The sequence below is a fragment of the Marmota marmota genome, unplaced genomic scaffold, assembly GCF_001458135.2.
Source record: "Marmota marmota marmota unplaced genomic scaffold, marMar, whole genome shotgun sequence".
NCBI classification, from domain to species: Eukaryota; Metazoa; Chordata; class Mammalia; order Rodentia; family Sciuridae; genus Marmota; species Marmota marmota.
Window position 1 is genome coordinate 20,739,523 of NW_026000221.1, and position 27,780 is coordinate 20,767,302.

General features: G+C 55.1%; 1 protein-coding gene across 1 annotated transcript; it reads right to left on the reverse strand.

Annotated features, from left to right (window-relative positions):
• Nucleotides 1-570: 570 nt before the first annotated feature.
• Drc7 (dynein regulatory complex subunit 7) lies at nucleotides 571-21,069 on the reverse strand. The gene is made up of 19 exons (XM_048792017.1): nucleotides 21,051-21,069; nucleotides 20,268-20,380; nucleotides 19,015-19,093; nucleotides 18,708-18,920; nucleotides 18,112-18,358; nucleotides 17,069-17,275; nucleotides 14,205-14,363; nucleotides 13,577-13,795; nucleotides 10,040-10,168; nucleotides 6,475-6,547; nucleotides 5,600-5,728; nucleotides 5,279-5,407; nucleotides 4,337-4,557; nucleotides 3,507-3,722; nucleotides 2,841-2,951; nucleotides 2,652-2,762; nucleotides 1,593-1,787; nucleotides 898-1,037; nucleotides 571-820 (listed from the first exon to the last, which is right to left on the reverse strand). Exons 4-19 carry the CDS (start codon nucleotides 18,899-18,901, stop codon nucleotides 727-729), a joined length of 2,574 nt encoding a protein of 857 aa, XP_048647974.1. The 5' UTR covers nucleotides 18,902-18,920; nucleotides 19,015-19,093; nucleotides 20,268-20,380; nucleotides 21,051-21,069; the 3' UTR covers nucleotides 571-726.
• Nucleotides 21,070-27,780: the final 6,711 nt, after the last annotated feature.

A 27,780-nucleotide genomic window follows, 5' to 3' on the forward strand; every position in this document is an offset into this window, starting at 1 on the left:
TCCACCCTCACCATGTTGAGATTAACCAGCTGTGTGCAGGTGGCTGTGGGGCCCCTGGTATTCCAACAGAGGACAGGAAGCAGAAGAGGAAGGCAGCCAAGGAGCAGTCCCAGGCCATAGGGGAAAGGTTTTATGGTTTGCATTTGGAATGTCCCCCAAAGGCTTTTGTTTTAAGGCTTGGTCCCTGATGCAGCACTGTTCAGAGGTGGGGCTTGGGGACTGGTTGGTCATGAGGGCTCTGACCTTGGAGTGGATCAATCACTGAGGGATTCATGGCTGAGCAGATGATCAAAAGGTGGTAGGACTTGGAGGGAGTGGGCCACGAGAGGAGAGCCCTTGAGTCATATGTCCTGTCCTTGTCCCCCCTCTCCACTTCCTGGCTGCTGTGGGGTGAGCAGCTGGGCTCCCTCCCTGAGGCCCACGATGCATGGAGCCTGCCCACCCTGGACTGAAACCACGGGCCAAAATAAATGTTCCCTCCTCTGAGTCGTTTCTTCAGGTATTTTGTCACAGCAGCGAGAAGCTGACTAACCCAAAGGACAGGAAAAGGGACAGGGCTGAAGCCTGGAGTTCAAAGGCAAATTCAAAGTGTTTATTCACAGGAAACTACGAGGAGGGGGCGACCGAAGTAGTGAGGCCAGGCCTTGAGTAGACGGGCATGAGCCTGCTCAGGGAGCACGGGGCTCTCGGCCGTCGAGGTGTCCCTCGAAGGGCCCCACGAGGGTGTCAGCTGAAGGCTTTCAGCAGCTCTGCCAGGCGGGGGTCCTTGAGGAGCTTCTCCTCCAGCGCCAGGTACTTGAGTGGGGCCAGCTCCTTGTGTCTGAGGACAGAGGGAGGCGGTGAGGGACCACGGAGCGGAGGCCCGGCCCCACAGGTCCTCCAGGCCTGCCCCCTCACCGGTTGAGTCGCTGCTCCAGGATGCGGATGCGGAACATGGCCTGAGAGCAGTCACTCAGGTACAAGTCCTCGTCCTCTGGGGTCAGCGCCACCTGGTTCTCCTGGTACCACTGCTGCTGCTTCTGCAGCTCCTGGGTCTCCTGAGGGTCAGGAAAACGAGTAGGCGGGATGGTGAAGGTGGACCCTTACCCAGGCTGCCATCCCCCTGGTTACCAGGCAGCCCCACGATGGTGGCCCCACTGTCCCTGCCCACAGAGGCAGGGATCCCAGAGATGTCTTGGGTGGAAGAACTGGGGTCATGTTTAGAGCTATTTCACATCCGTGAGGTCAGAGCAGGGTCAAGACAGCCCCGTGGCTCTGGACAAGGTTTTTAGAGCCTCTGATTCCTTGTCTCCAAAACGAGGGACCCCTCTCCCTGCTCCTTGTGGAGCTCTGTGTGAGGACTAAGCGAGATGCTGCCAACAGAAATGGGTCAGGGACTGGTTAGGATAATGTGCCACCCACCCATCCATCTGCCCCATCTGCCATCCCTCCTTCCATTCAGTAAACCAGTGACGAGGAACAGCTCAGCCATCCAGAAATGTGTCACCAACACAGTCGCCCCCGTCAGTCCCCCACACATCTATGAGGTTTGGGGAGAGAGCCCCCAGCTGGACGAGGATGCCAAGGCCCCTCCCTGCTGCGGCCTGGCCCACCTTCTCGAAGCGGGCCTGGATGAGGTTGGCCTTGTCAATGAGCCTCTGTTTGAAATCGCCAAGGCACTCCTCCTTGAGGTGCATGGCCTGCCAGCGCGTCAGCTTCTCTCCCGGGGGCAGCTGGGCCAGGAATGGGGCCAGGTAGTCCAGCTGGGTCTCCACCTGCCGCATGTGCTCCTCGAGCAACACCCGCTCCTGTGGTGGGGGAGGGGCGGCTGGATCAGCAGAGCCTTCCCAGACCTCCTGACCAGCTCTATCAGCAGGGTGGCAGGTCCCAGTGCCTGCCCCTCTGAAACGGGACAGTCTCTTGTAGCCATCTTTAATGGTAACATCTTGACGTGAATTCACGTCTCTACCTGACCCTCAGGCTCCTCTTCTGAGGATTCAGATGCCATCACACCTATAAAGCACACGGCCTGGTGCCTGGGATCCATAGTAGATGCTTGTTGGATGAAGGGCAGTGCTTACCGATGACATAGGGAATGCCAGCTGCACCCTTCATTTTTCCCTTTCACCCTGGCCCTTATGCCTGCGTGGGTGACCAGTGAAGGTGGGGACATAGGGGCCGACGCCCTCCTCTGGGGATCTGAGAACGGTCATCTGATGGCCTGTCCTGCCTCGCCAAGCCCAAACTGTTTTTAGAAATCTGCACTTGGGACTTGGGTGGTGAAGAGGATTTAGAAGTTGGCTTTGAAAACCAAGCTGGGCCTTGCAGCCTGGCAGTGCGAGCTAAATACCTGGGGGGCCAGCGGCTACCAGCTGGGGCTACCAGCTCAGCCACAACCTGGAGAAAGCCAGGTGGAGGTGGCATGCCATCCTAATTCTTCCACCATGACCACAGGCCTTGGCTTTGGGCACAGCCCCTGGTGAGGAGACCTGGCCTGGATCCCAAGTGTTTTGGGGGTGACTCATGGGGTCAGCTCAGTGGCGAGGGTGATCTCACAGTATCAGAACCTCACCCCTCCTGGAGTGCTCGTGGCAGACTCCCTATGGGCCTCACCACCCTGGCGGCCAGAGAGTCCAGGAAAGCCCAGGCCTGGGCGAGGAAGGGCCGCTCACCATGGCCTCCCGATACTCCTTGCTCTTCTCGTTGCGCTTGGTGTCGTAGATGGAGATGGTCAGCGTGTGCGCCTCTTCCTCCTCCTCCAGAAGCCTCAGGATCTCCAGCACCTGAGTTGGGAAGTGACGAAGGGCATGACTAAGACCCCGGCTGCCTCCCGCCCGCCCACTCTTCCCACGGGGACTCACCTCCAGCTCGGACTCCCAGACCTGATGTTTGGACAGCTTCTCCTCATTCTTGAGCTGCATCATGGTCTCATACTGGTAGAGAAGCTTCTTGGTGTGCTCCATGGGCTCCACCTGGGACCAGAACCACCACCGTGAGAGAGAGGCTGCCGTGGTGAGGATGGTGGGACCACCTGGTTCAAATCTACTCCTGCCTCTTTTTAGCTGTGTGACCTCGAGCAAGTTGATGAACCTCTCTGGATCTGTTTCCTCACTTACAAATATACAGATAGTAATGGAAGAGGAATTGAAGATGTGGGGGACCGAGGGATATGCCAGGAGGGTGTGGATTTGACTACTGACGGTGAAATCCTCAGAGGAGATGAGAACCTTCTCCCTTCCAGCATGGGTGGCAGGAGTCATACTGGAATCTGTTCTGACTGGGGGGGGGGCTGGGGGGGGACCATAAGGAGCATTCTCAGCCTCCTGGGTTCTATTTTGGTGGAAAAGAGAAGATTTACAGGGGAGCTGCAAGGGGAAGGGTCCCCAGATGGAAGCTTTTAATTTTCGCAAGGGCAGAGATGAATTTCCAAGGTGGGCTTCGAAAGCGCCCATCCTGGTCCCCCAGGTTGCTGGAAGGGGACACGGGGTCCGGGTCCTTCTGCCCCCGCCTCCGCGGCCGAAGCCCACCTCAAAGCTGATGCACATGTCCGGGGTCATGATGATTTTGTTGCCCTTGTTGTCCACCTCGGTGCGCCGCAGGAACTCGCGCTTGTTGGCCGTGATGTGGTCGCTGCGGCAGTGGTAGCGCAGCTGGATGCGCTCCTCCGTGGTCAGGAACACGCGCTCGGCCACGTCCTCGTCCGCGGGCTTCTCGGGGTTGCGGTGGAACCGCTCAGTGATTTTCTGTGAGGCCAGAACATGCGGGGGATGAGAGGAAGGGGTTTCCGCGGCTCTCTGCGGCAGGACCGGGGACTCTGACACACTGGGTCTGGAGTCCTTTGGGTGGCCACACAGGGTACTCGTGGCCCACAGAGTTCTCAGGGCAGGCCACTCCAGCCTCACGTGGACCTGGACCCCTCTCCAGCTCCCTCAGGTGCCAAATAGATTGTAATGACTTGGAGAAAAATGCAGAGTTCAAGGGAAACGGGTTGATCCCAGGATTCCGACCCCCATCCCACCCCAGATCTCAGTTAAATGAGAAAAAGACCAAACCCACGGATCCACAGCAGCATTGAGGGCTCCTTGCAAGATATTCCCTTTACGTTTCTGTTCTCATAGTTTCTAGGAGTTTAGTCCCACATTGTTTTTTGTAAGGAGGAGGAAAGAAGTGCCTCCTTGGCCCAGGGCTTGAGGGCTCAGGTGGCCCCAGATGGCTGGGGGTGGTGCATTTGGTAAAATGCTTGGCCCTGGAAGTAACGTGGGCCTGATGCTACTCCACAGCCAGTGCTGTCCCCTTCCCGGGCGACCTCTGCCTGCCAGAGGGCAAGCAGCCCGGCCCAGGCCCAGCGAGCTCTTACCACCGTGGGTCGGGGGTTCGAATCTGCGCTGTTCAGAGAGAGCTTCTTGACCCTGGGCCCAAAGTTGATGTGGCGGTAGGAGAGGAAGTCTGGGCGTCCTTGGTAGTATTCTGTCATTGTCTTGGGCGTCTCCTCTCTCTTTAGCAGGCCATCCACGCGGGCCGTTTCATAAAACTCCATGACACGGTCCATCTCGGGTTGCATGGACTTGTATGAGTGCACTGGTGGGTGGGGGGGAGCCTGGTGAGCGCCGGGAACTCCAGCTTAGGCTCGGCACCCAGACCCCAGGCACTGGAAGAGGACAACGCTCCGTTATGGATGAGCAAGTGTTATGTCACCGATCCTGTATTGCTGGGTAGTTAGGCTGTGTCCATTTTTTTTGCAATTATAAACAATATCATAATGAACCTCTGCACCCATGCAGTTTTGTTCTTGTCCACTATTTGCTAAGAACAAATTTTCAGCAGTGGAATTGCTGGGTCAAGAAATTTTTGAATATTATTATTATTGTTTTGGCGCTCAGGATTGAACTTGGTCCTTGCTCATGCTAAGCACATGCCCTACCCGAGTTACACCTCTAGCCCAACTGTATATTAATATATATTATTAATATATTTTGCTCAACTGTCCTCCAGAAAAGTTGAACTTGGCTTTGTTGCTGAGCATCTTTAGTCCCTTTAAATGCTGCCCCCACTGTGTGTTGGCAGGATTTCTGCCCAATCCCAGCCACTGACTGGGCACACGGCCCTGGCTTTGACCTCCCTAGAGGAGCCTTGGCCATGCTCCCTTGGGCTCTGAGTGTCCCCCCACCACTGACATGCCGGGTTTCTTAGGGAGGGAGAGGCGGGGTCTGTTGCTGGCCACCAAAACTGGAGGCTGTTCTAAGGCACACACAAGGCCCCTCCTCAAAGCCCCAGGCTCCCAGCAGTGGGGTCCACCCACCTCGCAGAGCCTGGGGGTGGCCCGGCTTGAAGTAGTCGATGATCAGGCCTGTGCTCTTGTTTATGTGCCTCAGCTCCAGCTTGTCCCCGCGGTTCTGGTACCACTCCTTGATCTCCAGCACCTGGGTACCTGTGGGGCCGATGGGTGCCGGCTGCAGCCAGGCCAGCCCTCCACGCTGCTAACACGTCACTCCCAGCGCAGAGAGGCCACTGGTGCCCACACACACTGTGAGCAGAGAAGGGACATGCCCCAGGCCACACAGCATGTTGGGGGACCCGCTGGGACACCCCACCCACCCCCACAGCTGGCATGGCCTCTTACACTCCAGGTCTTCGTAGGTGGTGAGGCGGCACACCAGGCCGGTGGGATTGAGGTACGGCGCCCACTTCTCCAGCTGCGCCCTCTGGTAGTGCAGCACCTTCTTCCCGTTGGGACAGCGGGTCTCGAACTCTGTGGACGCAGCGTTCCAGACTGAGAGCAGGAGGGCCACCACCTAGGGGCACTCCTCTATCTGCGGCCAATGCCCTGCCCACTCCAGGAGGCCGAGGAGCAGGTCACCAGCACTGGCTCCGGTCCATGCTCCTTCTCAGCCAGGCAGAGCACAGATCCCCAAAGACGGGCGTCCGCATCCCTGCCACACCACGCCCTCCGCCAGGCCCTTGGCGGGGCGGGTCCCTCTGCCAGGGACACTGTTCCCTCCCAGCCTTGCTGGGCTCACTCTGGACCCTTCATAACTTCGCCCAAGTGTCCCCTGTTTCTGGAACCCTGTTCTGTCTGCCCACCTCCAGTCCAGTGTCCTGGGCTGGGCCGGGGGCTCCTGCCCTGGTCCCTGTGACAACCTCCCTAGCATCACCACCTGCTGGAGTGACCTGTCTTCCCGCAGGTGGGCACCTAGCAGTCATCAGGTGACGATACAGGGCACCTCCAGCCTTCTCTGCCTGCCCCTCCCAGGACCTGACACCTCCTGAGCCACCTGCCGGGCACAGCCCCTGGCCTTCTCCACCTGGGGTCTCAGGGACCAGTGGGTGTCATGCCCAGAGCCACGGAGCCAGGAAGGAAGGAGGGTGGGAGCCATGGTGGAGAGGAGAGGCCAGGCAGCCTCTGCAGAGTGTCCCTGCCCAGCTGTGGCTCAGACCTCCCCAGAGTCCCAGGGGCTGGTTCTGGAGAGGGGGCGTGAACCCGCAAACAGCAGAGACCTTCTGGGGTGATCTCAATCTGCTCCACCCACGAGGGCGGCATGTCGAAGCTCTTGTCCTCATCCTCCTTGCCCTGCAGGGAGAGGAGGGGGCAGGTGATGGTGCTGAGGGCCTGGCAGCAGAGGTCACCACAAAGACCCTGTCCCTGTCCCCCACTGCAGCCAAGCCAGGGTGGTCCCTCAGCTTCCCTGGGGAACCAGGGGCCAGGAGCATGACCCAAGATACAGAAGCTGAGGAGGACCCAGCTCTGGGCACGGAGCCCTCCCTGTCCCTGCCTGGCTTAGGACAGCGATGCTGGGCCCTGCAGGCCGCCTGTCCTGGTCAAGGCTCAGGCAGCCACTGGCTCGTGTCAGGAGCACACAAGACCCCCCCACACACACACACACACTGCAATCTAACACCAACTAAGGGGTCCTGGGCAAGTCCTTTAGCCACTCTGAGCCTCAGTGTCCTTCACTGTAAGCTGAGCCACTCAGGAGGACTAGGTGACAATGTGTGTCACCTGGAGCGCCATCTTGCTGACATGATTACTTTTCTCTCTGAGCTTTCGTTTCCCTCTCTGTGAAATAAGGCCTGGGCTAGACAAATGGCCCTTGAACTAGGCAGCTACAGCAACTCGGATACGATTTTCTCAGTTTATAACTTTCATCCTACGAACATTGCTCAGACCCGACACCTGGTCATCTAATCGTTACTTTCCACAGGGGACATGATAGGAGAATCATCAGCAGTGAGAATCGGCAGGAGTCTCTGAGGCATCTAGGTGAGTGGGCTGTGGCTGGAGGCTCGGATTTTTTTCCTGGGGACCCACAGCTGAGTGTTCTTAAGAGGCTTGCCAGTGACAGGGGTTCCCTGGCCAGGGATGAGTCTGGTCCCATGACAGGGTCTCTGGTCTCCAGGCCCGGCTCCCTGGGCAGGGGCTGCGCCACCTCTCATGACCAGCAGGGGGAGCTGGTACCCAGGATTTACTGCGCCGGGGAGGCTCCCGCACCCATCTCCAGAGATGACTCCACCCAGGGCCAGGCGTGGCTCAGCACTGTGCCCAGCACTGTGCCCAGCACGCCCCACCAGTGGTTCATTTTATTCTCACGCAGCACCAGGAAGTAGGAGAGTCATTGGTGAGACTCTGACTTTGGAGCCAGATTGTTTAGGTTCAAGTCTCAGCTCCGTGTCCCTTGGGGAAAGTTCCTTCAACTCTGTATGTAAAAGGGAACACAGTATGGAGGATGAAACCTGTCCCCACCTCGCTGGGTGGCTGGGAAGGTTTAGATGAGTGAATTCAAGTCCCTCACCTATGACGGAACCTGGCATTCCCCTGGTGGGGCCTGAGTGCTGCCTGTGGCTGTGGGTACTGCTCTGTGTCCCCCCAAAACCCACATGCTGAAGTCCTAGCCCCAGTACCTCAGAATATGCAGTATTTGGAGATGAGGTCTTTTAAAAAATATACATACATATTTTATTAAGTGGGAAAACATACTAATCTGTAGAGAAATTTACCCTCAATACTAAGAAAATAGACATTCAAGGGCAAATGCAGACATTTACAAAACTGACCACATATCAGGCCACAAAGAAAGCATCGATATAGTCTAAAAAATTTAACATCATGCCAATCACGTTCTCTGACCAGAATGCAACGCAAAAAGAAAGCAAGAAAGAGGCAACTGTAAAAACTCATATACCTGCCAACTTAATATCTAAAATATAAATCCTTAGGTTAAGAAGAAATCATGAAAGAAGTTATAAGTGGAAATGAAAATACCATCAGCCAAAATTTACAGGATATGTCTAAAAGAGTAATTAGAGAAATTTTTGTATCTTTAAATACTTTATCAGAAAACAATAAACACTGAAAACAAGTAAGTATTTAAGATGTCGCTTATCTTAGATGAAACACAAAAAAGCAACGAAGATAAAGTTAAGGTGAAAGGAGGAATCAAATTTGGTCAAGAAGAAAGACTTGACAGAACTAGAGGTGGATTCGGATAGCAGAACTACATGAAGACTGACTAAAGAAAAACAGAAGATAAAAAAATGGAGGAAATGCAAAATTTAAACAAGATGCCACTTTACAACAATCAGAGTAGCAAAAATTACAGTACTGACGAGGATGTGAGGAAACAGGTAATGCCGGTGGGAAGGAGATGAGGCCTTTAAAGAGGTGTTTAAGTTTAAATGATAGCTGGGCACGCTGGCTCATCTATGTAATCCCAGAAGCTCGGGAGGCTGAGGCAGGAGGATCACAAGTTCAAAGCCAGCCTCAGCAACAGTGAGGTGCTGAGCAAACTCAGTGAGACCCTGTCTCTAAATAAAATACAAAATAGAGCTGAGGATGTGGCTCAGTAGTTGAGTGCCCCTGGGTTCAACCCCTGGTACTCCCCCACCCAAAAAAAAGTTTAAATGAAGTCATCTGGTAGCCCTAATCTAATATGATTGGTGTCCTTACAAGAAGAGATTAGGCCGGGTGCGGTAGCAAATGCCTGTAATTCCAGAGGCTTGGGAGGCTGAGGCAGGAGGATCAGAAGTTCAAAGCCAGCCTCAGGAAAAGTAAGGCGCTAAACAACTCAGTGAGACCCTGTTGTTAAATAAAATACAAAATAGGGCTGGGGATGGGGCTCAGTGGGCAAGTGCCCCTGGGTTCAATCCTGGTACCAAAAAAAAAAAAAGAGCGAGTGAGCTTAGGATAGATTCATACAAAGGGAAGGACATGTGAGAACACAGGGAGAAGGGGCTCTCTTCAAACCCAGGAGAGACCTGAGAAGAAACCTCCCTGATCCGGCACCTTGGTCTTGGACTTCCAGCCTCTAGAACGGGAGACAGCATCTGTTTCTCAAGCTACCTGGTCTGTGCCATTTGTCACGCAGCCCTAGCAGACTGGAGCACTTTTTTTTGTTCCTATGGATACGGCTTTGATTCACTCTCCCTGTTTAACATACAGGTGAGGAAACTGGGGTTTTTAATGGTTTTATTGACCTTGGAAGGTTAGCCCAAGGTCCCAGCCAATATGAAGTCCCCCGGCCCCTGACCTCCAAATATAGGGAAGATCATGCACACCTTCCGGGAAGACCCCTGAAGGAAGATCAGAAAGGTGAGGCTGGTGACTTGGGGAAGGCCCTGGGCCCGTGACCTTAGAAGACTGACAAGACAGACGAGAAGGCCACAGTGACTCCTGGGGAGGGAAGTGAAGGGCAGCTGGCTCTAGGGCTCCATGGGGCTAGAAGAGGCCTTATGGCCCCGCACCAAGGGGCAGCTCTCCAAGGAGGAGGACGAGCCCTGAACAGGGCAGGCTGTAGGGGGCGGAAGACCTGGGTTCAAGTCCCAGCCCTCCCCTAATCCTGGGGAGGGTCCCCTGGAAGGCTCACTGAATGTGTCTGGCCTCAGTTTGCCCATCTTAAAGGGCCCTGTCCAGGCCCTTCTGCTTTGAAGACGCTGTTCCTGGCCTGATGCCCCCCACTCCACCCCACGCACACTCATGCTCTCAGGGAAACCTGAGGCTGCCTGAGCGACAGGGAGCAAAGCTCTCCCCACACCCCCCGGCCCCTCGCCTCGAGCCACTGAGACTCACCAGCGTTTCCACATCGTCTTCATCGTTAAAGTCCTCATCCTCTTCCTCAGTCAAGGACAGGTGAGGCTTATCGGTCCCCAGGAGCATGTACTCCCACTTCACAGGGTCTCCCAGGTCAAAGATCAAATCCTGATGAGGGAGGGGAATCAGCCCAGTGAGCCACGGCCCCATGCCTCCCCCTGCTCCCTGGGGACATGGGAACAGCTGCTCCCCAGGACAGGGGCAGGGGAGGGCAGCTCCAGGCAGCTCCGAGAGGCCACCCACACTCCTCATGTCACCCCACTGGATCAGAATGAAAGACACGTGCTCAAGAAAGGAAGCCACGTGCAAAGTGGACAGACAGGTGGCAGAATGGAAGATGGCGTCGGTAATGTCTAAGAGTGACCTGTGATTGGTATCCAGAATACATAAGGGACTCGTGATCATCTATAATAAACAACAACAATAGAAAAGGGGGAAGAATGGAAGTGAACAATTTACAGAAGAGGAAACCCAACAAGTTCGAATGGACCTGAGACCCCAACTCCCTTCAACAGAGAAGTGGGAACCTCCCTCCGCCCTCCCCAGCTGGCAGATCAGAAGTGGGGGTGGCGTCGAGGGGCGGGCGGGAGGACCTCGGGATCCTCTTGCACTGTTGGAGGGAGATGGACTGAAATGGTTTGGCCACTCCAGCTTCACCTCAGACCCCAGCTCAATGACACATAGACAAACCCCGGGACTCAGCGATCCCAGACCTGGGAAGGGAGACCCAGGAAACTCTCCCACGAGGGAACAGGTGTCACTTGGGGACGTGGGACTGTAAGGGGTGAGGGACCCTGGAGTCGGAGGCAGACGCAACCTCGGATCAGAACTTTGAAACACAGTGCTGAGCAGGAAACAGAAAAACTAAGAAAGGGTCCTGCTCCTGCTAAAGGGAACGAGGTCATGTGCTGGCCTTCTGTGTCAGTCACCTGTCACCTCTGAGAAGATCAACTCAGAGGGCGAAGGATTTCTATCGGCTCACGGTTCCAGAAGGTTCTGTCCACGGTGGGCTAGCTCCAAGGCAGAGACAGGGTGGGGGAAAGAGCTCTCCCCCTGGCAGTGGGGGAGGGGCAGGGAGGGTGTGAGAAAGGGAGGAGCAGGAAGTGGGGAGCCAGGGACATGAAGCCCTCTTCAGGGCGTGACACCCCCCCCCACCTGCTCCCACAGCGAGGTCCTCCCCCTGCAGGTCGTCTCTACAGATTCGTGTTGAATTAATAAGCAGGTTTAGAACTTGCTGGGTATGAGGGTACTTTGAAAAATATCAAATGCATTTGGTAAATGCAGGACCATTCTAGAACAGCCAAAGGGAGCAGCATAGGAAATACCCAGGATCAGCACTTACGTCGGGGGGAGCTCCTGGAACCCTCCTGCGCTGCTGGAGACAGTGGAATCCGTGTGGTCATTTTGGTAAAATGGTCAGAATCAACTACCCCCAAGCACGCACCTCCTGTCACCCAGCAACCCCACTCCTGTGTATTTAGCCAACTGAAGTGATACGTATGTTCACCGAAACACGGGTCGGAAAATATTCATAGTAACACTGTCTAAAATATTTCCAGGCTGCAAATTATCTAAATGTGAAACTCAAGCACGGAAAAGTAAGATGTGGTGTGCTCGGGGGATGACAAATCCATAACACAAATGAGAACTAACAAACCACAGCTGCACACACTAATGATGACCCTCACAAACAAAACCAAGAGGGGAAGACTCCGGGCATGAAGAGCAGACACGGCAGGACTCAAGGACACCCAGTCCAAAGTCAGGTGACACTAATGGGTGTCGTTTGCAGTCAAGGAGGGCTCATCCACCCCCAAGCGCACCATTGCCGAGTCTCCACGGCCCACCGCCTGGCCCGTCAGTCACCATGCCTGCAAGATCATCGTCTCCCTTTTGATCTGTGCCTCCTTTTGGAATGTGGGTTGTTGGTTTGCATGAACTTCTTTTTTTCCTTGCTGGGGATCGAACCCAGGGCCTCATGATGACGTTAAGCAAGTGCTGTACCATGGAGCCGGAGGGTGGAAGAATTAGTGACCAGGAGAAGAGAGGAAGGGGGCTTCTGAGACGCTGGTCCCAATTATGCAGGAGTGTTCAGAGTAGGATAATTCAATGAGATGTACACCTAGGACGTTGCCCTCCTCTGCACTCTCGTGTGTGTGTGTGTGTGTGTGTGTGTGTGTGTGTGAGAGAGAGAGAGAGAGAGAGAGAGAGAGAGAGAGTGTCAGTGCCACTTACATAATACATACATTCATTTATGGGGAAGTAGTCCCTGGACACAGGGCTCCCTGGGGTGTGGGCAGTGTTCTTTTTCTTGATCTGGGTGCAGGGGACCAGGGCTCTGTCGATGAGAGGTCATGGAGTTCCACATTGAAGAGGAGCACACATTCTGCTCTACTTCAACAGAGTCTGAAAATATTCAGGGGCTGGGAATGTAGCTCAGTGCTACATGCTTAGCATATGCAGGGCCTTGGATCCAGTCCCCAGCACCACACACACACACACGCACACACACACACGTGCACACACACGCACACACAAGAAAGAAAGTGAATCACACATTTCAAAAGGATGCAGGAAGGGCTGGGGTTGTGGCTCAGAGGTAGCGTGCTTGCCTAGCATGCTTGAGGCACTGGGTTTGATCCTCAGCACCACATAAATATAAAATAAGGATATTGTGTCCACCTAAAATTTAAAAAAATAAATAAATAAATATTTTTTAAAAAAAGGATGCAGGAGTCAAAAGGGAGATGATGATTTTATCAGAATGGCTATTGACGGGTGCTCTGGTAGAGGTTTGAATGTCCCCCAAGGCCTCGTGTATTAAAGGCTTGGTCCCCGTGGAAGGAAGTTAGGTCACTGGGGAGAGTGTCCTGGAAAGGGATGTGGCCCCTTCTCTTTCTCTCTCTCTCTCTCTCTCTCTCTCTCTCTCTGCCTCCGCTGCGTCTGTGTGTGTTGCTAGGGGTTGAACCCAGAGCCACACACATGCTAAGCCTGTGACCTACCACTCTGAGTTACATCTTCAGGGATTTCTGCTGTTGTTGTTTTGGGTACTGGGATGGAACCCATGGATTCTGATCCACTGAGCTTCATCTTCAGCCCTTCTTGTCATTTTGAGACAGGGTCTTGCCAAGTTGCCGAAGCTGGCCTTGATCTTGCAATCCTCCTGCCCCAGCCTCCAGAGTCGCTGGGACTACAGGCAAGTGCCACCACTTCAAGCATCTCCCGGCCTCCTTTTTGAGGAGAACAGATGTCACACTCACCTGCCATTATGTGCTATGCCACTGCAGGCCCCAAGCTGTGGGGCCTGGCCACCATCAACTGAAACTTCTGAAACCATGAGCCAAAATAAACCTTTCCTCCTTGAAATATTTTTTTATCTCATGTATTTTGTCGTAGTGTTGGAAAGCTGACTGGCACAATGGGCAGGAGCGTGGGCTGTGGGAGCCCAGGGGTGGGGAGAGCCTTCCTGCAGGCTGTGCCTGCCACACATCTGGGGACCCTGCCCCGGGGGGTCACCTTGCAGCAGTTCCAGCAGTCCTGCATGTTCACCCAGTAGTTCTTGTGGTTCCAGAGGCTCTCGATGCCCAGGAAGTGCTCATCCTGGGGGCTGTAGCTGCGCCCCGAGAGTGCGTCGATGAAGAAGGTCTCAGGCACCTCGCGCTTCCCTGAGAGCACCAGGACCCAGGAGTGCACCCGCAGGCCGTGCAGGGAGTCAGGCTTCACCTTTGTTTCTTCCTGCATGAGAAAGACGGGTGGCCACTGACCAGTAGGGTGGGAAGAGGAGCTGGGGGTCTAGACTTCTCCCTGGGGCTGGGGAACAGGCAGAAGATGGGGTCACCCCCACCCCGGTTTCAAGGATTGAACCCAGGGGTGCTTAACCACAGAGCCACATCCCCAGTCCTTTTTTATATTTTTATTTAAAGACAGGGTCTCACTGAATGGCTTAGGGCAGTGCTAAGTTGCTGAGGCTGGCCTTGACCTTTCAATCCTCCTGCCTCAGCCTCCGGAGCTGCTGGGATTATAGGCGCCACCGTACCCAGCAAGCTTGGTGTTTTAATGACAAAATGGAAGGATCCCACTAAGTCTGTGGCTCACCAACTGGGCTCTGTCGCTCTCTCAGGGTTTACCAGCTGAAGGGACCCACCAGGAGCTGTTCCTCGGCCTCTTTGCGCAGCTTCTCCTCCTGGTCTCTGATCTCCTGCTGCCTCTTTTCCTCTTGCTCCTGCTCAAAGCGGCTGGTCAGGTCCCGGGGGGGTTTGATGGCGTACTTCTTAGGGGGTGCCTTCTCCTCCTTCTTGACTGCCTGTCACGCAGCGAGAGAGGCAGAGTCAGCAGCCCTGAGGTGCATCCTTCTCTCTCTCTCTTACACACACACACACATACACACACCCTGCTCTGGCCCCAGGTCCTCAGCCCCTGGCCCTGCGACCAGGGCTCACAGTTGCCCCTCCGGCTGTGGGTCTTGTGGCCCTCAGAGCAGAGGGAGCCACAGCTCCAGCTATGGGACCCTGGAGGGGTCTTCTCTTCTCTCCAGATCTCAGTTCTTCTGTAAAGTGGGGTGAGAGCCCTAGAAACCTCCTCCCCAGGCTCCTTCTGAGAAGCAGAGAGAGGAAAGTGCCCAGGGTAGGGGGGGACCAGTAACTGGACACAGGGCTTCCTGGGGTGCAGGCACGTTCTCTTTCTTGATCTGGGTGCAGGGGACCAGGGGGGTTCACGGAGATGGGTGTTGAAGACGGGCACACATTCTGCTCTTCAAGACGAAGTTTTTTTAAAAAAAGAGTTCAGAGGCCAAGGATGTAGCTCAGTGGGAGACTGTATGCTTAGTGTGTGCATGTCCCTGGGTTCACGCCCAGAAAGAAAGAAAGAGAGGGAGGGAGGGAGGAAGGAAGGAAGGAAGGAAGGAAGGAAGGAAGGAAGGAAGGAAGGAAGGAAGGAAGGAAGGAAGGAAGGAAGGAAGGAAGGAAGGGAAAATTAATCTCACAAACCAACGATCAACATTTCGAAAGGATGCACGAGTCAAAGGGGGGTGATGATTTTGTCAGATGGTGACTGACGGGTGCTCTACCTTGGGTCTGAAATGTCCCCCAAGGCCTCATGTGTTAAAGGCTTGGTCACCAACCTGTGGTGATGTGGTACATGGTGGAACCATTAGGAGGTGGGGCCTGGGGAAGGGCTGTTAGGTCCCTGGGGTGTGTCCTGAAGGGAGTGTGGTCCTGCGTGTCTCTCCACTTCCTGCCTCGTTCTCCTTTCCTCTTCCTCGTTCTCTTTCCTCTTTCTCCCTCCCTCCCTTCCTCTCTCCCACAGCCTGTGCTGGCAGTTGGACCCCAGGGTTCTCTACATCCCCAGCCCTGTTAGTGCCTCGCCAAGTTGCCCAGGCTGGCCTTGAACTTGCAACCCTGCTGCCGTCAGGGCAGGAGCTGAGGGGTGGGAACTTCTCCTTTTCCCCACCCACTGCCCGTCTAGGGTGACCTGGATCTGATCTAGAAGGTGGGGAAGTGGGGGGGTGGGGTTCAGATCTTATCATTAGAGGGCTTCACATGTTGACTCAAAGTGTGAGTTTGTCTGCCCAAGAAGGAAAAGACAAGGCTGTGCACGCACGTGCGTGGGTGAGAGCGCGTGCACACTGGTGCAGCTGTCTGTGTGCATGCAGGTGTGAGGGTGTGGCATATCTGTGTGAACATGTGTGTTTGTGTGTGTCTAAGCGTGTGCTAGGAGATAAGAAGTGTTCCAGCCACCGACGGTGCAGGGCTGTGGCAGTTTCTGAGACAGTCTGGGGAATAAAGAGGGACCCCGCAGGGGTTGGAGGCAGGCAGCCCCGGGTGCGGCCCTGGTCTCCACCCACCAGCCGTGGGGCTCCCCCACATTGCTTCACCTCCCTGTTGGTCCCAACAGACTCATCTTTGAAATGACAGTGATAACACCCATCCCATGGGGCTACTAAGAGGAGCAGCCACATCAACGACAGGGAGGTGGCAGAGACCGGAAAGTTCTCTCTCTCTGTTTTGATTGATATAATTTTGATGATTAAAATCTGGGGCTTGGACTGCAGCTCATGGTAGAGCACTGGCCTAGCGTGTGTGAGTCACTGGGTTCAATCCTCAGCACCACATAAAAATCAAAAAAATAAAGGTCCATCAACAACTAAAAAACATATTTGAAAAAAAACTCTTGGCCAAGGCGAGAGGCCCATAAGTGGGCTCAGAGGCCTTTGAGGTCAAGCTCCATGCTCCAGCCTCCACTCCCCTGGGAGCAGAGCCCGAGCCACCAGGCCCTCCTCCTGCCCCTCTTCCTCGCCTCCTTCAGCAGAGCCTGGGACCCCCAGGTGCTCCCCCAGGTGTGGCCCAGGTACCCAGCATCATGCTGGACCCCTCGGACCCCAGGTCCCATCCCTGAGCGGCAGACGACCTTGGAGGCTCGACCCTGATCACAGAATCACCCAGGTTACCTAAAGCACCTTCTGTCTGGAGGGCGACTAGATTCCCAGCGCAGAGAGAGGCCTCTGAGATTCCGATCGTGGAAATTCACTTCAGGGCGATTCTCCTGGCGCCCCCCATTCTGGCCGCTCAGTCAACAGACACAGGATAGAGTCGCACCCCCGGGGTGCGGCTGTGTGTGTGGTTTCTGCTGTTTGTTTGTTTGTCTAGTTATTAAAGAGGCCTCTTTAGCTGAGGCAGGGGAGTGGGGAGAGCCAAGCCTGTGGTCTCAGTTTCCTCCTGTGCCAACGACTAGCTGCATTTCTACCAATGACCCAAGACGGAGACCACGTGACATTCAAAAAATGTCCCCAGCGGGAACACAGTAGCTTAAATGGAGTGAAGATAAGTGGGAAGGGACTGTCGGTTTGGAGAGTTGGGTGCTAAGGACAGAGAAGTGACGAGTGGCTCTGGGAACCAAGGGCTTGGCGATGGAGCCGTGTCCTTGTGCCCGGGCAGGACGCGCTCTCTAAGGAGGGCATCACGGTCCCAGGAAGGCACACCTCGGGATGTCACGGCCGCCGGCGCCGCGTACCTCCTTGGGCTTCACGGTGAGCGGGCACACCTCCCGCGTGAGGTCCATGTGGCACAGGTCCCAGGAGCCGTAGCCGTTGACGCAGTAGGCGTCGTAGCCGGAGCCCAGCAGCATGGAGCAGAGCAGCGTGCTGAAGTCGAAGCAGCTGCCCCTCTGGCTCTTGAGCACCGTGGTGGAGGAGTACAGGTGGGTGGGCTGGCCACCACCAGCCGGTCAGCACGGCCGGGCCCCGCTGCCCGCCTCCACCCCATGCCACAGCCCCCGTGGGGGGGGGGGGCNGTCTTGTGGCCCTCAGAGCAGAGGGAGCCACAGCTCCAGCTATGGGACCCTGGAGCCAGAGCACACAGGCGGCCAGGCCCACAGCCCCAAAATGGCGAGTCATGGCGGGTGGCCTGCTGGGAAGGCGATTGCCCAGGCCTGGCACGTGCCAGCACTCAGTGGCTGGGAGGAGCCCCCCACATTGGTGGCACTGGGGTGGCACAAGCTTACTCCACATCTGGACTGGGAAGGCTGAGGGAATGCCTTCCCCCAACCCCTGGGGCACCAAAGGGGACCCAGAGAGGCCAAGTGAGCAGCCTGAAGTGACCCAGCAAGCAGGGCTGAAGGGGGAGATCAGGTTTCCTCCCAGGGCCTACAGAGGTTCTGGGCAGAGCTCAGGATGGTCCCCAGTCCCAGGGCTGTCCCCACCCAGCGAAAGGCAGGGAAAGAAGACAATAAGGACAAGGTCAGGCCCCAGGACCCAAGCAGCAGCTCCTTCCTGTAAGCCTGTGACCCTGAGCACCTCCCAGGCTCTCTCCAGCTGTAGACAGAGGAGCTAGGGATCATCCAGAGGTGACCCGCCCAGCCCAGCAGGTCCCACAGAGCCCAGGCGATGTTTACCTTGTGTCCCACCCAAATCCCGATTCCCCCCTCCTCTGGACCTGCTCACCCCAGGCCTTGGGCTGCCCGGGGCCGGGTCTGCAGGCTCCAGGCCACTGCGCTCCAGGGCCGGCACCTGGACTAGAAACCCCGCCCACAGGAGCTCTGTGCTGGGGCCCCCAGACCTTGGAGAACCCGCCCACCTCCCGCTGCCCTGGGCCCCGATGCCCTCCGTGACCCAGGCTTACGGGCACTTCGCACTCATTCAGGGGGTGCAGGAAGAGGGGCATGCGGTCGGGGCACAGGTGGCTGTACTGGCGGGAGAAGTTGTCCGCCACCTGCAGCATGAGCTTCTCCTTGGGTGTGTTGGTTTTGTAGGTCAGGGGCAGCTTGGAGATGTCAATAGTGTCCGTGTCCGTGGAGAAGGAGGCCCTGTGTCATGACAGCGCTGGCGTTTAGTCGGAGGGGCTTCTCCTGGCCCTCAGGGGGATCCATGTGAGCTGCCGTGGACTTTCCCCTTCCTCATTTAAACCTCACAACTAACTACCCAGGGCCGGCACCATTATTAGCACCTACCCTTGTTAAAAGAGACTGAGGCACAGAGAGACTGAGTGACTTGTCCAAGGTCACACAGCCGGGTAGGGGCAAAGTGGGGACTCACATCAGGCAGTCTGAGAGCAGAGTCCCAGGTGCCACCATTGTGCTTGGCCCTTCCTGCGGCAGTCCCTGTCTGCCCATGCCAGGGCTGCTGGGTCAGAAGTCCCCACCCCGACACACTCACAGGTGATCCGCCGGGGTTGGGACCTCGATCTCCGACAGCTTCCTCTCCAGGTCTCTGAGCATCTCGGGCGACAGGGTGGTCTCCTCCTTCTGGGCCTCGGCTGGCCTCATTTTCTCAGACCTCTCAGGCTGCTCAGCCGCCTCCTCCCACTCGGCTGCCTCATCCTCCTCTGTTGTCTCCGTCAGGACCTCCATTCTGGGGGTCCCCGGCCGTCTGGAGGGGGAGGATGTGTGGGGATCAGCCCAGGTGCAGGCCAGGGAGGCCCCGGAGGCAGTTCCACTCCCTCAGGGAAGTGACTCCCTCTTACCCTCTCTTTCAATCCAGGAGAAAGACTGTGTGGTGCTAGTGCGGGGACAGCAACTCCTAGGGGACAGCAACTCCTAACACTTTAAAAAAGAGACAAGGCAGGCCTCAGGCTGGGAGCCCCGGACAGGGCAGGAGCCAGTGGCCCAAAGCACCTCCCCTGGCCTCGCTGCTGTTCGGTGTTTATTTGGATGATTTCAAGCAAGCGATGCCAACGCTGAGGGATTATTGCATGTTATAACGTTTCCCATTTAAGATATATTCATAAAATCCGAAAAGTGAGTTGGCTTAAATACAAGTCATGATAGGAAGGTGACAGAGAATAGGACCAAACAGAGGAGGCAGCAGGTGAACGAGGCTTCGTCTCATCAAACTGGAAACCCAGGCCCCGAGAGTTCCAGGGCAGGGCTGCCACCGAAGGTCAGGGGTAACGCGACCCAGAGGACGCTCATCCTGTTACCCACACTGAGGGGCCACTGCCCACTGAGGGCCCAGCTGCCCCAGGGGCTGGGGCTCCCGTGGACTGCTGGTCACTCCCCAAAGACCCAGTTCCAGCTTCCAATGGCAGGACCTCAATTTCAAACCTGGCCTGGTTGGAACTGTCCAGCTTCCCAGACTCTCCTGCAGCTATCGGTGGCCTGGGTGTGACCCAGTTCTGGACAGGGAGGTGGGGGCAGAAGTGCTGAGGGAGAGGGTAACGGGCCCAGTGGACACAGACCCTGGTCCTCTCCCCACTCTCTGCCTGGCACCTGCGTGTGGAGCAGGAGGTAAGGGCCAGCCCATGGCCATGAGTGACCCACGTGAGGAGACAGGTGAGCGGGGGCCCCAAAGATGCTGCAGAGTCCTGAGTGCCACCTCAGACACCAGTGCATGTGGAAACTCAGCCTCTGTGGGGGTCCTGGTCACAGGCCACCCGATGCCACCCCTGCTGACCCTCCAGTCCCCCACCTCCCAGCCCAGGCCTTTCCACCACCCACCTCTAAGAGCTACAGCAAACAGGGCACAGGTCCAGAGAACAGGAAAACCGACCCACTGGACCAGGGAGTCGGGAGGACTGAGAGTGGGGCCCCCCAGATTTGTCCTCACCCCCTGGAGCAGAGCCAAGACAGACAGGACAAAAGGGACCAGGAGGGTGGGATGGAGACGTGGCTGAGCGGGAGAGCCTTGCCTATCGCGCATGCGGCTCTGGATTCCATCCCAGCACCGCCACGGACAGGGGGACCCGCCCCCCCAACTCTGCACCCCCACCCAGGTCACCTGGGCCTCCTGAGGAGGACAGTCACTGGCTGCCAGCCAGGACTGAGCCTGCCAGCAGCTCCTGCTGAGCCCTTGGGCCACTCCCTGTCCCTTTCTGGACCTCGGTTTCCCCTCTGCAATAAAAAGGGGAGATGGATGGAATCTCCATCCCATTCTGGCATTCTGTGCCCCCAGACTCAGCAAGGCCTGAATGCTGAGGGTGTCCTGCCTGAGCCCCCGGTGGGTCAACCGAGCTGACGCCTCGTGTCCAGCAGGCCTGTCAGGACCCCAGTTCTCTAGGGAGAAACCTCCAGTCGAGCAGCAGGGCAAGGTCATCAGATTCATTTGTCTGCCTCTTGGGGACAGAGCAGATGAGCCCAGGGTAGGCACTTACTGAACACCTTTTGAGTACCGGGCCCTGGGCTAAGGGTTGAATGGAAACAGTCTCATTTATTCTCAAATGAGGCCTTGAGACAGACACTCTCCTGAGACCCACTCTGCAGATGACAAGACCGAGGCTTAGGGAGGCTAAGTGGAATTGCACAAGGTCACAACCAGAAGTACCAGATCTGGGATTTGAACCCATATATTTCTGGCTCTGAAACCCATGCATTTCAGAGCCTCATGAGGCGGCCCTCAGCTGCAGCCCAGGGTGAGGAGGGCAGTGCTGCCTCAAAGACAGGCCCTTCCCTGCACCCCATCCCCAGAAGCAACCTCTCCCTCCCCACCAAACACACACATACCCCCCAAAACTTCCCCAGAAAGACCAAGGCCAGAGGGCCCCAGGCAGAAGAAGCTTTTTACCCCATGTCCCTTTTCTCCCAGCCAGGAAGGGTGCAGCCACCTCTGGCACCCTGCTCCCTCCTTACCCTGTCAGCAGGGAAGCCTTACTGTTAGTGGTCTCCGTAGTAACTGCGGAGGGCAGGTCCTGGAAGAGGGGACTTCTGGGAAATGTAGTCTTCTGGGATTGCCCAGCCATGGTGTCAGCCATGGTGCTGCTGGTAGAGCAGATACCAGCGGGCAAGGGATGATTGGTAAGCTTTAGAAATCTTTATGAGCCCATCGTCAAACGGCTTTTTAAACATTTATTAAAAATAAAGTGATAAAAATCTACAACGAACTAATTACATTTTTGCAAAGTAATAAATACATAAAACCCCCATCATCCCCTAATTATTTTCCTCTCTTTCACATTTATCTGTGTTCTTGAGGTGGTTTACGGTTATTGTTTCTGTACAACGGAAAAACTACATAATAGTGAACTAATTTGCGTCTCTTCCTAACTTCTGCTCAGTGATGTCAGGCAATAGCTTTCAACTGGCTGTGGGGTTATTTACACCCCGGAAATTGGTAAATGCTACAGACCAGGGTTTTTTCTCCCAGGAAGCCAATTGTTAAACATTTGTCAGACGTCCTCTGTTCCACCACAGGGGGACTGTGACCTTCGCCAGCGTGGGCCTGGGGTGGCTGCTGCGGTGGGGCCACAGAGCCGTGCTACCCAAGTCCTGGGTTCTAGGACTGAGTCTCAGACTGGGTCTCTGATTTAGTGGATTATCTCCTGGGACAAGAAAAGCCTCATCTGTTGTTTTTTTAAAAAATATTTATTTTTTAGTTTTTAGGTGGACACAATGTCTTCATTTTTAATTTTTATGTGGTGTTGAGGATCGAACCCAACGCCCCGCGCATACCAGGCAAGCGCGTTACCACTTGAGCCACATCCCTAGCCCCAAGCTCATCTGTTTAATTAGAAGCCCATGACAATTTTTAATTTGAATTTCTTCAAAAATTCAGAAAAGGGTCTGGGTTTATAGCTCAGCGATAAAGCATGTGCAAGGCCCTGAGTTCCCAGCCCTACACATGCAAATCAGAAGGAAAAAAACCAACTGGAATAATAATGAGTATTTAATTATGATTATGCGTTCACCCTGGGTTATACTTATCTTTGAGCCAATGCAATCATAAAATATAATTTTTGCTCTTTTGTTTTTGGAGAAAGGGACCCATGAAAGTCATAATATCACCCTATGTGGGGCTGGGAGAGAGTCCAGAGAAATCCTGTAAATATCCTGCTGAAGTTGTATAGTGACGTTATCAGTGGAAACTTAAGAATCTCTCACTTCTCCGTAAAAAAGAATGATTTCCCCTTTTCTGGCTTGCTGAGAGCCATAGCTGAGTCTGAATGACGCATGGCATTTTTGCCAGAATGGAGTAGTTGAGAGGTGACGCCAGCAAGCCATTGAGATGATAATGGTTATGTTAAGCTGTGTATATTGGACCCCTTCTGTCCGCCTCAGCCTGCTACTTTGGAGTTCTCGCGGGGATTCCCAGAGAGTTCCCATTGGTTGGGGAAGTGCCGGAGGAGGGATTTCTGGTTGGTGGTTCCTGGAGGAGCTGCGTGGGGTTCGGGAGAGTTCCCGGGGAGCATGTGTGGAGTGTGCCAGTGGAGTTCAGAAATAAAGTTTGTTCCTGCTTCAGTGACTCCTGATTTGTGCCCAGCCAGACTGCGGCACTGGCTGGACCATTATGCAGCCATAAAAAATAATATCTGTATGCTGTATTAGTCAGTTTTCTGTTACTGTATCAAAATACCTGAGATAATCAACTTTAAAAGAGAAAAGACTTCTTTGGTCTTGGGATTTGGGCTATTTCTGCCCATGGTCAGTTGGCCCTGTTGTTTTGGGGTCTGTGGTGGCACAATACATCACGGTGGGAATGTATGGCAGAGAGAGCCTGTTCACCCCATGGTTGGGAAACAAAAGAGAAAAAGGAAGAGACCAGGGCCCCACAATTCCTTTCAGGACACACCCCCAATGACCTAAGACCTTGATCAGGCCCCATCTCTGGAAGGTTCCAACCCCTCCCAATAGTACCACTGGCTGGGACCACACCTTTAACACACGGGCCTCTGGGGAGCCTCCAGAGTCACACTCTAGCAAAGGCCAGATGAGGCAGGGGTGAGGGGAGGGGAGCTCACGACTACTCCTATGTACCTCTGAGTGCTGGTCTTGGTACACGGTGACGGTGATATACCTGAGGGGGATTTGCATGGGGTGAAGGCGGGAAGAGGTAATGGAGATCAGGGGTCGTGTCAGGCTGGCAGAAGGGAAGGCAGCCTTCATCTCCTGTTTTTCCCACGTCATCTCATTCCTTTTACTTTCCTATCTATCCACTCTCATTCCCCATCCTATACAAGCAACATCTTTTCATTCTTGTGGTCCTGGGGATTGAACCCAGGGATGCTCTACCACTGAGCTACGCCCCCAGCCCTTTTTATTTCATTTTGAGACAGAATCTCACTAAGTCACTGAGGCTGGCCTTGAACCCGAAATCCTCCTGCCTCAGCCTCCTGAGTCACTGGGATCACAGTTGTGGCTACTGTGCCCGCCTCTCTACAGGCAATCATTCTGATATTGCTCTTTTTCCAAAATGAGCATGTTTTGCATGGTGGCATTTTTAATGTCTGTAAATGATATTGTGTTTTTACATCCTTCTGTTTCTTATATTTTTGCCAAGACTGTGGGTTTAAGAATCCATCCATACTATTGTGTGAATCCACACTAATTACTCCTTAATCCTTCCAGTGATGGTGGCCCAGGGTAGGGCCCCCAGCTCACTCCACTTTCTTTGTCCTGTCTGAGAAACAGAGAGCCCTGTTTTCCCTGGGATTGAGCCCCAGCCGGGGCTTTGAACATTTCCAGACACCCGTATGAAGCTGTTTGGGTGGTTGCCTGAAACATTGAATGTTCAATTATGTCGCTAATCACGCAGGCACCAGCCCCAGGCCTGAGCCAGCTTCCTTCAACCCTCTAGGAAACTCCAGGCCCGACCCCAGTTGCAGACACGTCTGGGTAGAAGGCCTGCTTCCGCAGCCCCCGGGACACAGGTGCCCCTGTCTGTGAGGTGTCGCTGTGATGAAGTATCCGGGGCTGGGCAATTTTATAAAGAAAAGGGGTTTATTTCTCTCACAGCTCTGGAGGTTCAAGGGCTCACGTGTCGTGAACAGCTGTCACGAGGGCAGAATCCCAAGATGGCCCAGGGCATCACACTTCAAGAGCAGGGAGGGCAAGCCACCAGAATGCCATCCTGGGGACCTCACCTGGTGATCCTATGGAATCCTAATCACTTTCACAGTCCCTGCCTCTAAACACCGTGGTCAATTAAGTTCCCACCCTCTGAATTCCCCACAGTGGGGACCCTTGGAGGACCCTCCGTCCTTTCCCAAACCTTAGCAGTCCCCTGGTAAATGGCCTTGTCACCCTGACCTGAGTGCTTCTGTCTTTGGAATGGCAACTGGCCCTACCTCCGGACTGTCCCTTAATGGAATTCTGTTGCCTCCGCTTTGGGGGAAACTCCGGCCATGGGCTGGGCCACATGGACGATGCTGCACACATCGCGGGTGGTGTCCCTTCTCCCCCTTGAGAACCTTTCTCTGGGATAAGTCCCGGGAGCAGGACCCCCACAGCGGTGGTGGCTTCTCTGTCAGCGGCCACGCTTGCTGGACCCTCCTGCCTCTGCAGTGCATGGGGATCCTGGTCCCCCACCCCGCCAGCTGGCTTTGAATAGATTTCTAATGTTTGCCAGTTAAATAGCGACACGAGATCCCACTGTCATTGTAACACGCGGCCGAGGGGTGATGATCTGAAGCGTGCCTTCTGTCCTAACTCATCAGCGTTCAGTTTTGAAAACCTCAGCCCATTTTCCTCTATTAGGGAAGTGTTCGTGGTTTGGTTTGCAAGACTCCAGAAGTTAGTCCTTGGTTTTGGATGTTGCGAACACCATCCCCCATTCTGTCACCTGATAACATTGGCCCTGGTGTCCTTCATTAAACAGAAAAACCTCAATTTTTCTTTCTTCTTCTTTTTTTTTTTTCCCTGGTACTGGGGATAGAACCCAGGGCCATTTAAACACTGAGCCCCATCCCCATCCCTTTTTATTTTTTATTTAGAGACAGGGTCTCACTGAGTTGCTTAGAGCCTCGCTAAGTTGCTGAGGCTGGCTTTCAGTTCGTGATCCTCCTGCCTCAGCCTCCCAGGCCACTGGGATTACAGGTGTGCGCCCTCAATTTTAAAGTAATTAAATGTATCAGTTTGGGGTCTGATGCTTGGCAAATTTTTCTTTGGGAAGTCCTTCCTTGCCCCTCCCTAGGTCACAAAAATATCTTCCTACACTGACGTTCACGTTTCACCCTCCCCTAGACTTGACTCCACCTGGAGTCCACCTGCACGGAAGGGGTCAGCAGGGATCTTGTCGTGTTTTTTTTCTCCATATAATGACCCAGTTTTCCCACACCATGACCACGACCATGGACCCACCAACTCCTGTTGACCTTGGTCGTGTGTGAAGTCCTCTAGGGGGCGCCACTGAGCACTCTGTGTTTTTCCGCTTGTCTTCCCTCCTGTCCCCACACGTACACCTTGAACACCTTGACGTCTGGAGGTCAAGTCTTCCTCCCGTGCCCTCTTTCAGTCAGGCTGACTCAGCGATTTGAAGTCATTCATAGATCACCATAAAAATTTCTAGAATAAATTTTCGGAGACTCTATAAAGAATAAGATCAATTGGAATCGTCTCTGGACTTGCATTGAATCAACAGACTCGTTTGTGAAGGATGTCACAGCTTCTCGTCTTCAGTCGTCACTCTGACGGCACAGAGTAAATAAATCACCTTCTTATTTTCTGCATGTTTGTTATATGATAATGAAAAAATATACTGGGAATGAAGAAACTCGGGCAGAATACAGAACTAGGCGACAAGCCGGGGTGGAGGGACCCTCCCTGTGGCCCACCATGACCACGGGCAGGAGGTGCTCAGACCCACGCTCCTGCTGGGCCAGAGGGACCGGCGCTGGCAGTCCTTGGAGGCACTGTCTCAGGTCATCGTCCCCTGCCCATCCTGGGGGGAGCCACTGCGCCCCCTGCGTTGCAGGCCAGGAGGAAGGGACCTGTACCAGGAAGCCAGCTGCCCGGGGCTGTGGTTTGGTTGGTCCCCACCCCAGCAGCTCGCCTGAGGTTTCGGCTGCTCAAGGTTCCCCTTGAAGCTCAGGGTGGGGCAAGGTGACAGTTCTGGAACCCAGGGAACGTCCTGGGGAAGGGTCAGCAACCCAGAGAGGCCAGCCCTGGCTTGGGCCTCGCCTGTGGAGGGGCTTAGCTGGGAGGGTCACAGGTCTTCCCTGGGCCTCTGACTGATCTTTCTTTAAGTCAAAGGCGGGACTCGGGAGGAGGGAGCCAGTTGCTCCTGGGAACTTTACTTTGCTCCTCAGGGTTGAGGTAAGGACTTGATGACCCCCATTTTATGCTAAGGCTCAGAGAGGCGAGGTGACATGCCAGGGTCACACAGCAGAGGAAGAATTTAAGCCCTGGGTGGAAATACTCAGAACGGCTCTTTCCCAGGACACTCAGGTTACGAGCCTTCACCAGGAGAAACAGACATCCCTGAAGATAAGCCCCAAATGTGTCCTCAAAAACACACTGTGGTTCAACTGACCCAATGTCCACGCCCCAGGATTTCCTTTCCAGGAACAGGGTGACTTGCATCAAGTGATCCACCTTCCTGTCTTTGGTGGTCTGTCTGTCTGCTGGGTTGGACAAGAAGCGAGGAGGCCCCTCGGGTGGACACCGGCTGCTGGTGGGGGAGGGGGTCAGAGCCCACAGCTTGGGGGCTGCGGTGAGCATCTGGTCATGACAATGACAATGACTCCCCACCTGCAGGAGCCCAGCTGGAGGCTGGGCAGGGCCAGAGGGGAGAGTAAGGGTGAGCCTGGTGCTCTCCTGGCTGCTGGAGGCCGGGGGGCTGCTGTCTCTCCAGGGCCACCTCTGCCTCTGTTCTCTGTGTGTATCAGCCCGTCCCGTGAGTCCCTCTGCCTCGGTTACTCTGCCACCTGGGCTTCCTGCTGAGACCAGCCCATGGCTAGGAAATGGAGAACGAGCTACGGGAAGTGACTTACCCAACCCAAGTCTGGCCTGAAGCGCCCCCGGCTCAGAGCCCTGCAAATACACCCATTTGTTCAGCCCACAAAGATTTATTGAAATCTTATTGGTGCCGATATTTGGCTCAACACGGGCCCAGCCCTGTGCTCAGCTGGGCTGATGGAGGAGCCAAGCTGTTCTGGTCCCTGCCCTTAGGAGCTCAGACTCTCAGAAATGCCCACCTCTGCCCCAGGATCCCTCTCCCCCTCTCTCCTGAGTCCCACACACTGAATGAATAGCTGTGGGGAGTCTGGACCCATGACCCCCGCCCCACAGTGACAGCAGATCTGAGGTCGACTGGCCCACCCACCAGGCAGTCACGAAGGGGGAGGGAGGGCTCCCAGTTGACACACACACTAAGTGGCCTCTGAGGTTCAATGCCCCTGGGGGGCCTGGAGGGCTGGCAGTTCCCTGCATGGTGGGGTCTGCTCCTCGAGGATGGGCCCAGGACAGGCTAGGCTGGGCCCACCCCTAAAACAAACCTCCAGTCCACGACTCTCCCAGTGTCCCAGGGGACAATGACCTCCTGAATGCCCCTCGCCAGGACCAAAGCAGAGACGGGGGGGGGG

Bases quoted from the DNA above. Each gene is read 5' to 3' on its own strand.
- Drc7 (XM_048792017.1), bottom strand. From the start codon at position 18,901: ATGGAGGTCCTGACGGAGACAACAGAGGAGGATGAGGCAGCCGAGTGG. The intron at 3,723-4,336 runs GTAAGAGCTCGC...CTGGCCTCACAG, and splicing joins CGAACCCCCGACCCACGGTG to AAAATCACTGAGCGGTTCCA. The intron at 1,788-2,651 runs GTGAGCGGCCCT...CCCCCACCACAG, and splicing joins AGGAGTATCGGGAGGCCATG to GAGCGGGTGTTGCTCGAGGA.